The following is a 14,407-nucleotide window of genomic DNA, read 5'->3' as shown; positions in this document are numbered from 1 at the left end:
AATTTTCAGAGGTACAAATAATTTAAAATAATTTATTTTAGTGCTTGGGCTCATTTGAAATGGACAGAAACATATTTTTTTTCCCCCTATAAAAAGAGTATGTCATTGAAAGACTCTTCCTTCTCTTGGTAAAATTTTGAGTGTGACAATGATATTACTACCTTTTCCTTTTTCATATTGTGTACTTTTTTCCCCAAATTACTTTACCAACTCAGTCCAAAAGTTAATGCAACAGTTTCCACTAACTCTTAATTTGAATATTTTCAACTTTTTTTTTTTTTTTTTTTTTTAAATCAAACTTTGTCTGTTTATTTCAAAACAGTAAATAACTATGTTACACAAACCTAGCAGGAATTGCACAGGATATTGTTTTGTTTCCATTTACATAATTTTTTCACTTACACACACATACATTATTCTAGCATTTTAATGTAAAATAAGTATAACAAATAAGTATAACTCTTACCATACTGTCGCATTTCCAGGTATATCAGGTAAGGCCTGAACAGGGCTAGGGACAGTTCTAAAAAGAAACAGAAAAATAATTTTAATTCATTGCTGAATTTGGGTGGAAGTCAGTAGTGAATGATTATATATTTTTACAGTATTTATCAGATTATAAACTAACATTAAAGCAAACTCCTCGAAATTAAAAATAAATGCAAAAGAAAAATTTATCAACCAAGCATGAGGAGCAAATTTTATACAGATTTAATTTTTTGGTTGCTGCCATCTGATGAAACAGTTTTATTCATTTTTTTTTTTTTCTGTCACTGTCTTTCTACAGACCAACATTTTGTGACCATTAAGGGCATTTGAGGTCAAACAAGTTTTAAACACAACAAGGATGAGTTCTTCAGAAATATTTCTCCATGCACTGCTAATGAACACACAGATTTGAAACAGGTAAGCTGCTTTAAAAGTTTCATAGAGATGAGCCTTTATTCTCAGCAGAGCCAAACTATATACATTTTTCTCAATTTCCTTTGAATGGCTTCTTGATGCACTTGATTAAAGGGTTGAGATCATTCCACTTGGAATAACTGTCTAACCTATTTTCTTTTTTAACTTACTATCATCTCTGTCATACAGACAGCATAAGAATCCAACACTAGAGAACTAAGAAACCCCAAGGAAATGTGTTGCTGGTAGCAGTGTTGTCACACAATAAATGTTGCTACACCAATTTCGCTTTTAAAAATATCTCAAACTTCAGAAATGTCTTGCATTAGGATAGGATACAGTTAAAGGATCAAGCTTATATCCATCAGCAGTTCAAAAGAACATAACAGTCAATGCTATTTTGCACGTAATGTTGATAGAATATTTAATTATTTCTTTCCCCCCTTTCTTTCTGTTGAATATTTTGCTAGCATATCAAGACTCTAGTAAGCATATCAAGACTCTAGTAAGCAGAACTAAGAAACCCCAAGGAAATGTGTTGCTGGTAGCAGTGTTGTCACACAATAAATGTTGCTACACCAATTTCGCTTTTAAAAATATCTCAAACTTCAGAAATGTCTTGCATTAGGATAGGATACAGTTAAAGGATCAAGCTTATATCCATCAGCAGTTCAAAAGAACATAACAGTCAATGCTATTTTGCACGTAATGTTGATAGAATATTTAATTATTTCTTTCCCCCCTTTCTTTCTGTTGAATATTTTGCTAGCATATCAAGACTCTAGTAAGCATTTCCTATATAACTAAGACAGCTCTTTTCACTGCAATACCTTGAATTGCTGAAATTATATATGTTTCTCCACATAATTTTCCAGCAACTTCAGCACAATAAATTCATGTCCATAAGCAACCCCTTATATGCTGATTTGTCTTGAAACTGCTAATTTTCTGCTGTCAGGTAATTCTGTCAGCCTTAATTTGAATTATCTCAGCATCCAATGGCAGACACTTCTTACAGCTTCCTTGATGAAGTTACGAATGTCAACACTGCAATACGGCAATTATATTTTGGTCTGTCCAAAATTTTCTTTTGCTAAAGCATACAAATATTTTATCCCTCTGCTTTCTTTACCATCTGACGTTGCTTTAAATCAATCTCATATCACTGTGACAAAGCAAATACTGATGCTTCTTCTATAAACAAAATAATTTTCCTTTTACAGTTAGCAATAAGGTGACAGCATTCCATTGCAACACAGCAGCCAAAAGTTCTGTTTAATAATATGAACTGGTAACTCAACTTTCATCTACTCAACAGTGAATATAAAATTCATAGAAATACAACTGTAACGTCCTCTAATTTTTATTAGTAAAGGATGCCTCCACTTTACTGGACAAATTACTAATATTTGTGAAATATTACTAATATTTGTTATAAATTACTTGTGATTCATAAAATGTCAGAGGACATTTTATGAATCACAAGAAACATATTAACAAAAATAAGTCTTGCATAAAATTGCATAGATGTCAACCTTGAAATATGAAAAACTGCGAGACTTTCATGCTGCATAATGATGCAACTTCTACTGATATTTTGATTTAATTTTATAATATATGAGTTATTATAATATAATTCTGATATGAAATACACTAATTTGTTATTTAATTCCGTATTCTAAATAATATTTCAAGTTATGCTTTTTGGCTAATTGCATTTAATTTCGTATTTTTTTTAAGTACTTATGCATTATTCCTTTGACTGGTCAAGCAGCATGATTTGATGCCAATTATAGATGACCATGTCCTTCAGAATTCTGCAGTTATGATTGGTGACCAATGTCGAAACTTCCGTCAAAGGTTGGTGGGATAATACTCAAGTACCTTTTTTTTTTTAAATTTTATTTATATAGTTTATTTTAATTTTATATTACATTCAATTATTTTAAGTTGGGAAAAAAAGCTTTTATTTATTGAAGAACTATTACATATGATGAATATAAAATTAGCAATTATAGTGTATATAATCACATAGGTAAACATAATGTTTCATTGTTTCATTTATGTATTTAAAGTTAAAATAAATACAAAAATATACTTATTATACATTAGTTAAGCTTTCATAAAATGTATGTAAATCTTTGTAATGAGTTAGAACACAAATTAACATCAAATAAAAATTATTTAGAAAATATATGAAAAATCATCAGGAAAAATTTAATTTAACCTACCCAAGTGTCATTTAGAAATAAAAATGTCATTACTTTTGTGGTTCCCCCCCCCTCTTTTTATGAAAGCAGCATTAACATTTTTTATAAATTTCTTCTCCCCCTTTGAAACTCAGTGATCTACTGATCTTCTAGATCTATGTAGAAATGATCTAGTTCAAATGAACTTAAAGGGGGGGGGAAAGGAAAAGAAAAGGGAAAAAACAACCCCCCCCAAAAGGAGAATTGGAGATTTATCTGGAGCCTAGTAGATATGATTTGAAAACAGGAGTCTACCAATTTTACGATCCTAAACCCAGAAGAATTGGCAGCTCTGGTATTGGATAAACATTGTATACAAAATAAAATTTTCAAAATATATTTAATATTATTTTTAGCATATTTGATGATTTCATATCCACATTATTAAAAAATATTAAAAGTCTGAAAATTAGCATACATTTAATAGCTATAATATAAACACAAAAATTATAACCATTTTTTTTTCATCTGAAAAATAACTAAACAATAAATAAGACTAATTCATTCAATCATTAAGTCAGAACAAATAATAATTGCAGGAAAAAATTAAACATACTCTTTAGGATGAATAACATCTTCAGACAAAATGACAGTTCCTCCCATACCAGAAAACAGCTGAGGATTCATGTTTATTTCCTGCATAGAAAAATTAATTAGATAATTAGAAAACACAAATACATACAGTAAGTATACCAACAAATAATAAAAATCTTAAAAACAAATAATAAATAAGCAATGCTAGCAACATATACAGTCTCATTTCTTATAGTGATTTTCAATTGGTACAATTCATTTTGTTTTAAAGTAACCTCATAAAGAAATTAATACATTCAGGTCATGTGAATTTGAGTGCTAGCTCATTCCACCACCATCAGACCTAGGGCAATCTAAATCTAGTCTAACAACTTGGGATTGAAAATTATTCGTTGAAACTTGGAAGACATCACAGATAGGCCAGGAATGGTTGATCCCATTAAGAATCATAATCATGGTATGTAAATAGAATTTGTAAAATATTTTAAGTAGAACTTTGATATCTCATGCAGAAAGACCACATTTATGGTTACTTACATTAATTATGAATCAAAATATTTAAAGCTTTAGAAACAAAATTTTTGTCTCTTGATTAACACACGAATGTGGAAGCGAGCTTCAGTATTAGACTAAATAATAGTTAACCTTAATTTACCTTTAAAGAAAGTTTATATTTCTTTCTATTATACTTTTCTCTTCTATCTTCACTAAAAAGGATAGATAATTAAATTTTGTCAACAATGAAATATTTGAGAATCATCCTCCCCCATATGAATCAATTTTCAGTGTGATAATACAACTATGTGTGAAAATTAAAAATGGAACAGGTTTTTCATGCATAACATTGCATGGCAATGTTAAACATTGGTACAAGGCATACTAAAACATTATCCCAATGTAAGAAAGACTTCAGGAAAGATAAACAATACTGACCAAGAAAGACTGCAAAAGGACTTTCACTGATGTGTAAGTTGAGCACAGAAAAATAAAAATGCTGTCCTCAGTAGGGAATACAATCACTCAAGATTGCAATAAATGATGTGCAGAGTCTAGTATGAAGTCATTAATGAACTTAGCACCACGGTCTAGCAAGGCAATCACTCCTACAGATGATTCACGGTCTAACAAGGTTGATTACTGCTACAGAATAACTGCTGGCAGCTGATATATTGCTAGGAAATACCCAATAATGTCCTGCGCATGTTCAGATGCATTCAAGTTCAGCGGCTGTAATGGTCAGTTCAGTCAAAGAATGCCTTTACCTTCCAACACCTCGGTGAAAACCACTACATAATGAACTGTAGCACTGTTGTACAAAAAGATGTACCTCAGGGCCAACAGTATCCTGAAAAAGACACATGTGAACATGTACACACTTTAATACACTGAAATGCCACTGAATTGGGGACAGACATGGCTATGCAAAGTTTGTAGCACTATAGCACATTTATGCTCCTGTAAGAGCATTGTGGTAACTGCATATATAGTTAGTACTATGGTTGTTGTTAATCAGTCGTTTCAATTGCCAGTATAAATAAAACTTCTGATTTAGACACCTTCAATCGTGGATAGAGAGTAGGCACTCGATTCATATGCCATTCAATTTCTGAAATAGGAGGGCTCGGATTTTCAAGGTCTACAATGTCAAGAGTGTACCGAGAATACACAGATGGTAGAGGAAAAAACTATCGAGCAAACTGCAAAGGATGATTAGCCTTGAAGGAGCACGGCACGAGATGGCTCAGTCAGCCATATGGTGCATAACCAGTGAAGCCAAATATTAATTAGCTCAAATTACCCCTCAGCTAAATCAGGGGGCCAGTCCTATAGTCAATAATCAAATTGTGCAATGTTTGCTTCTCTATATGGGCTTCAGGAGCCATAGACAAAAAAAAAAAAAAAAAAAAAAAAAAAAACAGTATCATAGCTCAATGCATGCCATCGGGCTACCCATCTTGCCTCGGCAAGAGTACACAGAGAATGGATTCTAGAGGACTGGAAACAAGTAGCATGAAGTGACGAGTCTCAATTTCAACTACTTAATGCCAACAGGAGGCTGAGATCCTGCATGCTAGGTTGGAACTGTACAAGGCAATGGCAGCTGAATCATGGTCTGGAGTGTTTTCTCTTGGCAATGTCTGGGATCATTGGTGCTTCTACCAACATTCCTCAATATGATTAGGTATGCAGAGTTGCTTGGCGATCATCTCTATCCATTTTCATAATATTTTAATTTAAAGCCCCTTTTCAATTACTTTTTTTTTTTCAACTATGCTTTACATATGGAAGCTATAGTCATTTATAGCTATTACAAAATAATGACAAAACGAAACAAAAATTAGCAAGGATTTTTGCTGACCTAAATAATTACATTTTAATAAACTGATTAATCCTTTATACAGTACAAAGCCTGTAATCTGGACGTCCATTATCCGGAATGATCTATAATCCGGACCTCAAAGCCACGAACTTTATGCATGCGTGTAGAAAATGTGCATACATTATGTATGCGCTTGTTGAAAGAAATGTTTAATAAAATAAACAAATAACTATTAAGCTTCTTTTTTGTAAAATGTGATACCCTTTAGATCATAATTGCTCTTCATTTCATAAATTACGGTTTCATATTTTTAATTGTATAATTTCTGCATGCCATCTTACCAGATTTACATTGATGATCTATAATCCGTAAAATCCCCTAATTCGGAATCGCTGAAGTCCCGACGAGTCCGGATTACGGACTTTGTACTGTATAAGAATAATCAAATCATCGATTTGCATTAAAATTTTTCAAACATAAGTGGAATAAAATAACACATATGTTTCAGACTCATGGCTCATAAGCCTCGATAAGAAATCAATAGTTTAAAAATATCAAAAAATTTTTTAAATTATTTGCAAAAGAAAGCTGCAATCAAATTAAAATATATAACTCATGGATACTTACTAATTTCCAATTCTTCCCATTTTCATAAAGAGCAATCAGAAAGTCATAACCCTTATGACCTTTGCGAACATACAACCTATCATTACCTCTGACATTTCTTTTTACTGAAAAGGAGAAGGTTAAAAAGAAAATCTTTTACACAAATTTGATAAGTAAATCAATTACATAAAATAAATTTCTGAACTTGCATATATTGAGAGAAATTCTGCAGTACAAAGTCAGAGATCTGAAATCATCGAGACTTCAATGATTCCAAATATTAGACCTTCAATTTAAACCTAGAAAGATGAGATGTAGACATGATGACATTGAGAACTAACTTACTCTTTAAGCAAGATAGAAAAATGCTAACCAATTCCTCCACAGGGCTACAGCAGGTACAACTGGTGCCACAGCAACTGGGTATCAAAATTTTGAAGTGGAAAGAATTTTAGAAATTAGAAAAATAATCAGCAAAAATTATGGATGGCTGAATTTTTTTTTAATTTAGGGATGACAAAATTAAAAAAAATCTTGTGAAGTAGCAGGCAGCAAAATTTAGGGCCCACAGATATTGCAGTGGGCATAGCAAAATGCAAAGTGTTCCTCCTCCCAACTACTAAAGGCTAAAAGCGTGATTCTAGTCAATATCAATCAACACACTGCTACTAGCCACGTGTGACTCCCTAGCCAGCAGAAGTGACATGCAAAAATTTCAGTTAGTCTGGAGAAAAAACTCATTTACAGCACACCTATCTCCTTTTGTTATATTCTTCATTCGTAAACTTTGTAGGGGGGATTTTTTTATTATATTGTTTGATATTACTTTATTTAACCTTTTTTGGCTGGTGGGCTGGAGGTTTGATATTAGATCATTCCAGATATTGGATAACTGAATTTTGGACTATGTTTTTTAAAAAGCAAGCCAATTTGGATTTCTTATCATCAAAGGAAATACACTCATGTCCATAAATAAAGGATAATTCGGAGTCACACGGAAATCGAGCTCTAAAATAAATATATCACCTGTAAAATCACTACACACATCTTCAAGAATCATATGCAAATTTCAGGAAGTAACTACATTACACCGATGGTACATCACAATGACGAGAGTGTAAGAGAGCGATATATAAGGAATACAAGCAAAGAACTAAAATTGTTCGCAGGTGCTTTATAAGCATTTCAGTGCAATAACTGAATAGTTATGACACAAAGGTCGCATTTGGATGATTTTTTACGTGGTAAAATTATCGGCCGTCTGGAATGTGGGCGTACCCAACTGGAAGTATCAGACGAACTTAGAATTGCCCAGAGTGTCATTTCCAGACTTTGGCAACGATTCCAAGATGATGTTAATGTGAGTAGACGTTACAGCACAGGTCGCCCCAGAGTTACAACACCCAATGAGGACCGGTATTTGGCAGTTACTGCCAAAAGAAACAGGCAGAGTACAGCCTCAGACCTGTCTCTTCAGCCACTGGTACGACAATTTCAAGGCAGACCATGTACAGATGCTTAGGGCAGATTGGTCTATATGCTCGTAGCCCTGTCAGATGCATTCCACTTACTGCAACTCACTGTCGCCTGCGGTTAGCCTGGAGTAGAGAGCACGCATTGTGGACACCGCAACAGTGGGCTTGTGTGATCTTTTCCGACTAGTTCAGGTTTAGCTTGCAGTCTGATTCTCGCCGGACTTTCATATGGAGAGCTCCAGGTACCCGTTACCACCAAGAAAACATCATTGAACGACACCGCTACGGTGGTGCAGGAGTGCACATTTGGGGTGGAATTATTCTGGGTTCCAGAACTGACCTGCATGTTCAAACTGGAACCACGACAAGCCAAATCTATCGGGACATCATTCTGGAACAACATGTACGTTTGTTTCGGGGAGCCATGGGCGCACAATTTGTGTTTATGGATGACAACGCCCGTCCTCACCATGCAAACATCGTAAGCAAATGCCTTCAATTGGAGGATATCAGCCGTATGGACTGGCCAGCATTCTCACCGGATTTGAATCCAGTAGAGCAAGTGTGGAACATGCTTGGCCGACAAGTTGCAGCCCGTCAACCTTCTCCTACATGTCTACCGGAACTTCGGAGAGCATTGCTTTTTGAGTGGTGTAATATCCCCCAAAATCAGATCGATAATTTGATACTCAGCATGCCTAGGCGTTGTACGGACTGTATTGCATCATCTGGGAGACATACAATGTATTAACAATCATATCAATCATGTAATATTGGTTTTTTGTAAATAGTTTTTTTTTTTGTAATTTGCTCCAGGGAGGAAAAAATCGCTAATTTTTTAATAATATTAAACATATAGCATCTTTTTTTGCTCTTTACCTTTTGTTTAATAAATAAGCTTTACAAATAAGTCAAATTTGTTTTGCTTCTAACTCTTCCTTTGCGTGATTTTGCATTATCCTTAATTTATGGACATGAGTGTATTTTTCTAAAGATACATTTACACTAGACTGCTTATTGATGCAAATTCAATCTCACCATTTAAAAACCACTGCCAAATTAAGGTTAAATTTTAGCAAACTTTTGAAATAAATGAATGGTGACTATTTCCTTATATGGAATTTTAGAATTACTGGACATGTAGAAATGGATATAAAAGATCATAAGACAAAATACAGAAATTATTTTTAAAAAAAATATAAAATAATTATTTGTTTACAACAACGTTTTTAAGATACAAAATTCTAAATTCAAACTCTTTATGCTCAGCAATAGTAGACATATAAGGGATGTGGATGTTAAATGTTTCAAAGATGCATTTAATACACTCTTTTTCAAAAACATCAAAGCACCAAGAAGGACTTTTGCGATTGTGATGAAATTTGGTATGAAAAAACATCTTGATCGAATATGCAAATGAACAGGAATTGCGATCATAGCGCACATTTCTAGTGCACAATTCGCAAAGTATAAAACCAGTAACAGAGGTGGAAAATTTATCTTTTTATGTTGCTGCCATTATAGTTCCGTAAAGAAGCGACTGAAGAAGCCATTACGACGATATCGAAGACCTTACAGACAATGAAATGACTTTGAAAGTGGTCGCATTGTAGGGTTGCGTGAAACTGGGTGGTCATACCGAGCAATAGGTCGCCACCTGCAGCATAGACACTGCTGTGCAAAGATGTTGGCAGCAATGGTTGCTACAAGGAAATTGCTGACAAAATGAAGGCTCTCGAAAGCCAAGGAGCACAAATGCAAAGCAAGATAGGATGATTGTTTGCCAGGCCCAAAATGCCCCAAAAGTATCATTGTCGACTATTCAACGCACTACAGCCACGTTTATACCTCCCGTGGTACTGTCCACCATCTCACAGCGCTTGCCTGAGGTGGGCTTATGCTCATAGATGCCTTTAAGACATTTGCCTTTGATCCCACAATATCGATGGAGTCATCTGGAGTGGTGTGCAGCTGATCATCATATCTGCCATCAGACAGGCATCATATAGTTTTCTGTGATGAGTACCGCTTCACTCTTGAAGTAGATGACCACTGTGTTCATGTCTGGAGAGGACAGGGCCAACGGTCCCAATCAGTCTTTGTTTTACAAAGGCATACAGCCATAACCCCTGGAGTGATGGTGTAGGGTGCTATTTCTTACGATATCTGGTCATCTTTAGTCATCCTCCGTACTTCTTTAACATCTCAACAATATGTTGATACCATCCTGCGGCTGGTTGCCGTACTCTTTATGGCACGTCATCCTGGGGTCATTTTCCAACAAGATAATGCCAGGGCCATATACTGCTCACATATCTCTGGACTGTTTCCATGCGGTTGATACTCTTTCTTGGCCAGCAAAGTCACCAATCAAGCATGTCTGGGACATGGTAGTCTACCAGATTTGGGCACTACAAAATATTGCAGATCTGGAGCAACAGCTGATGAATGCCTGACAGAATGTGTTGCAAGATGACATTAGGAACCTCTACCACTCCTTGCCTCGACGAATTCAAGCACGCATTGCCGCCAGGGGCGGTTCGACCAACTACTAATTTGAACACTCAATGGGTGATTGTGAGCCGTGAACAGGTACTATGACCTTGATTTTTTTATCATTTTATTATCTGTATATGAGCTATACACATATTCAATATCATCAAAAACATCCACTTCCTTCATGGTGCTTCGAGTTTTTTGCAAAAGAGTGTATACACATGAAAATTTGAAATACAGTTAAGAACAAAAATGGAATAAGGGAAACATTTACAATATATATATAAAACTATCCTTACTTTCTTCTGCAGTTAATTTAGGGTATACACTTTCTAAAGCTTTTAAAAGTCTTTTTTCATCTACAAAAGGTAACAAAGCAACACCTACGGAATAGAATATTTTCACTAATTAGTTTATACAAAATCATATACATTCATTATAGAATGCAATTTTCTTTTCTTTTTTTAAATTAAGAACATAAAATCAAAAATTACTCTCATACAAATTTCATAAACTAATGAACACAATTCTAGAATTTCTAGCTTCTACAGTTTTAATTTAACCAAGATATATTCAACTTCAAAAAGTATAAAATACATATATTACACACATTTACATAAAAGTTATCTTACCTTGCCATGCATATTTCTTCCCATTTAGATCCACTTTAAAGTCAGTAGGATAAAAGTCAATGATTGGAGATTCCTTAATAAAAATAAAAGTAAATTAATATACTTCAAATTTAAAAAAAAATAATTTTAACAATTTAAAAATAAATTTAAAAATACTAACTGGATCAGTCATTAATTCACCCCATGGCTCTGGTACATGCTGCTTACTTGCTGCAGGAAATACAGCCATCAATTGTTCCAGCGGTTTAAACTATGAAATAATAATGATAAAAAAGGAAATATTTATTTAAAATATTTATTATATATATATAGTAAGAAATTTAAAACCAATTTTACGCACAGACCAAAAATTGAAATTCACAAGCAATAAATTTCAAAAAATCCTACAAATGTACAATAGAATTTAACAAATGTTAAAACTAAAATACTTCAAATAAGTAAAACCCAAATTAAAAAAAATTAATGATTAAAAAAGAATTTGAAAGAAGAGGAGTTCAATCAACTCCAATGACATGTCATCAGGAGGAGGAAACACTGAAATCAATTAAAATCTCTCTCCCATAAAAAAATCCTTAAACACATACACAAGCACATGTACATAATCCTTCAACTAACGAAAAATTCATATCTCACACAAATGAATAGTATCATGATGTCCCATTCTTAGGTACTAGGCAGTTAGTTGCTAATATATCACTAATATCCTCTGCTTTCCAACAAGATGTTTGGAAACCCTAGCAGCTGTTCTGCATTCTTCTAGAAAGAAACAATTTTATTTTTTTGTTTTTGTTTAGTACAGTACAAAGTCCGAAATCCAGATGTCCATTGTCCGGAACAATCTAAAATCCGGACCTCAAAACCACCAACAACGTTTTCTCGTAGGTGCATTTCATTCCTGCCCCTCCACGCATAATAAAACATCTAGACAGTCCCAATTCTTAATTTCACTTCGACACTAAATATTGGGTTGGCAACTAAGTAATTGCGGATTTTTTTTAGAAAATCAAAGACAATTTTTTCATGGAACTGAATAACTTTATTCTGTAATGTATTGGACCTTTTGCCATCTTTCAAGCAGCATCATAATCCCACGTTCATAAAACTTCTGGTTTTTATTAGCAAAAAACTGAATCAGGTACGATTTGACATCATCATCATTATCGAAATTTTTACCATTCAAGGAGTTTTGTAAAGATCGAAACAAAAAGTAATCAGATGGTGCAAGGTCAGGACTATATGGTGGATGCGGCAAAACATTCCAACCAAGCTCCAATAATTTTTGCCGAGTGACCAAAGATGTGTGTGGCCTTGCATTGTCATGATGGAATACAACACCTTTTCGATTTGTCAATTCGGGCCCCTTTTCTTCAACTGCATTAATTTCATTAGTTGTTTAATGTACACATCAGAACTGATCGTTTGGTTGGGTTGTAAGAGTTCAAAGTAGACAATTCCTTTGTAATCCCACCAAACTGATAACAAAACCTTCTTTTGATGAATATCAGCTTTTGATGTTGTTTGAGTTGGTTCACCTGGCCTGCTCCATGATCTTTTCCGCTTGATATTGTTGTAAACAGCCCATTTTTCATCGGCAGTTATCAGTCGTTTTAAAAATGAATCATTTTCATTACGTTTCTTTAGCAAATCGCAGCTGTTAATGCATTGCGTTAAATGCGTTTCTTTTATTTCATGAGGAATCCATGTATCGAGTTTTTGAACATAGCCAAGTTGTTTTAAGTGATTTCCAATGCATGTATGTGATACATGAAGCTTCTCTGCAATCTCATGTGTTGTACTGTGATGATCCGAATCGATTATTGCTTTGATTAGGTCTTTATCAACTTCAACTGGACGACCAGAGAGTTTTTCATCTTTGAGTGAAAAATCACCAGAACAAAATTTGGCAAACCAATTTTGACACTGCCGTTCTTTTAAGGCTTTGTCACCATAAACACATAACTTTTTATGAGCTTGTGATGCGTTTTTCCCTTTGCGGATATAAAAAAGCAAAATATGACGAAAACATTCCTTTTGATTTTCCGTTTTTCAACGAACGCCAAACGAAAACTACACAACCGATCAAAAAACTTTTTTTACTGATTGACAGCTGAATTGCCAACTATCAAATAACAAAATGTGTTTTACATTTGTACTACGTCTGCAACCCTAAAAATTCAACTGAAGCCATCTATGAGTGAAATCCGCAATTACTTAGTTGCCAACCCAATAAAATACCTTGTTACTGAAGAAACAATTTTTTTAGCATAAATTTGTACGATCAGTAATTTGGTTCTGTTGCTGCATATGTGCTTGGCATACATCTCAAACCCAAACATTCCACATAGATACATGATTGATGACACCAACCTGGCGAATTATTATTTATTATACTTTCCTTTCAACATCACATGTTTATCAAAACATGACAAATTGAATAATGACTCATGTAGTGATGCCTAAACAATCTTTTTTATGTTAGTAATTGAAATTAAAACCAATTTTATTAAACCAAAAAACCAAATAAAGGAGTATAGTAACCTTTTATGTTGACATTATGCCAGGCGATGATTACAGATTTAAGTTAAATACGCTAAAAAATGTTGACGAGGAAAAATTTACCAAAAATTTCTTTCCGTATGCTAAAAATAGATTTTGTTGATGATACTCATAGACCCAAAGATTACATTTAGGGCTATTTGAATTAAGAATAACTGATTTGTTATTCACATAAACTCAGAACCAGCACCAGGGCTCATGTGGCCACATCGAGTCAGAGATTTTAGAACCCACAGAAACTGCATCAGGCAGTAAGTTACCTAGCTCTCAATAAAGCTTAAGTATATGGAATTTATTTATTCAGAACTCTGATAAGCCTTAAGCATAAGCAAGAAATAAACATAAACATAATACATAACTAAACTAATACAATTCAGGCTTAATTGTCTCAGGCAATAGAAGCAAGATAAAATTTAATGGAACAACTTGTCATCACTCACCAAGTTCATGATGCATAACAAATATGTATAGTGAAGAATAGCTAAATTTTATGATGATAGCCGCTAATTTTAAAGGTTTTCATATATCGCAAAACAAAGGCGAAATTTTCCAATTACCAGATTTTATAAAGATATGTGGAGAAGTGGTAATAAATGAAGATTATATAAAAGAAGTTTTTCATTGTGATGACAATGC

At 33.7% G+C, this 14,407-nt stretch overlaps 1 protein-coding gene across 1 annotated transcript in view; it reads right to left on the bottom strand.

The window, feature by feature from the left end:
• The window catches only part of Rat1 (5'-3' exoribonuclease 2 Rat1), a 184,175-nt gene that overhangs the window by 117,356 nt on the left and 52,412 nt on the right, over positions 1-14,407 (bottom strand). The window contains exons 23-28 of the mRNA XM_085822832.1: positions 11,376-11,465; positions 11,216-11,288; positions 10,883-10,966; positions 6,634-6,737; positions 3,709-3,788; positions 467-523 (exon numbers count right to left, since the gene is read on the bottom strand). Of these exons, the coding sequence (XP_085678958.1) occupies positions 467-523; positions 3,709-3,788; positions 6,634-6,737; positions 10,883-10,966; positions 11,216-11,288; positions 11,376-11,465 (488 nt within the window). The remainder of the gene's footprint in view (positions 1-466; positions 524-3,708; positions 3,789-6,633; positions 6,738-10,882; positions 10,967-11,215; positions 11,289-11,375; positions 11,466-14,407) is intronic.

Source organism: Stegodyphus dumicola, chromosome 8 (assembly GCF_044657685.1).
Source record: "Stegodyphus dumicola isolate Sdum_Otavi_A_Nest chromosome 8, ASM4465768v1".
NCBI classification, from domain to species: Eukaryota; Metazoa; Arthropoda; class Arachnida; order Araneae; family Eresidae; genus Stegodyphus; species Stegodyphus dumicola.
This window is presented reverse-complemented; position numbering and strand designations above follow the sequence as displayed.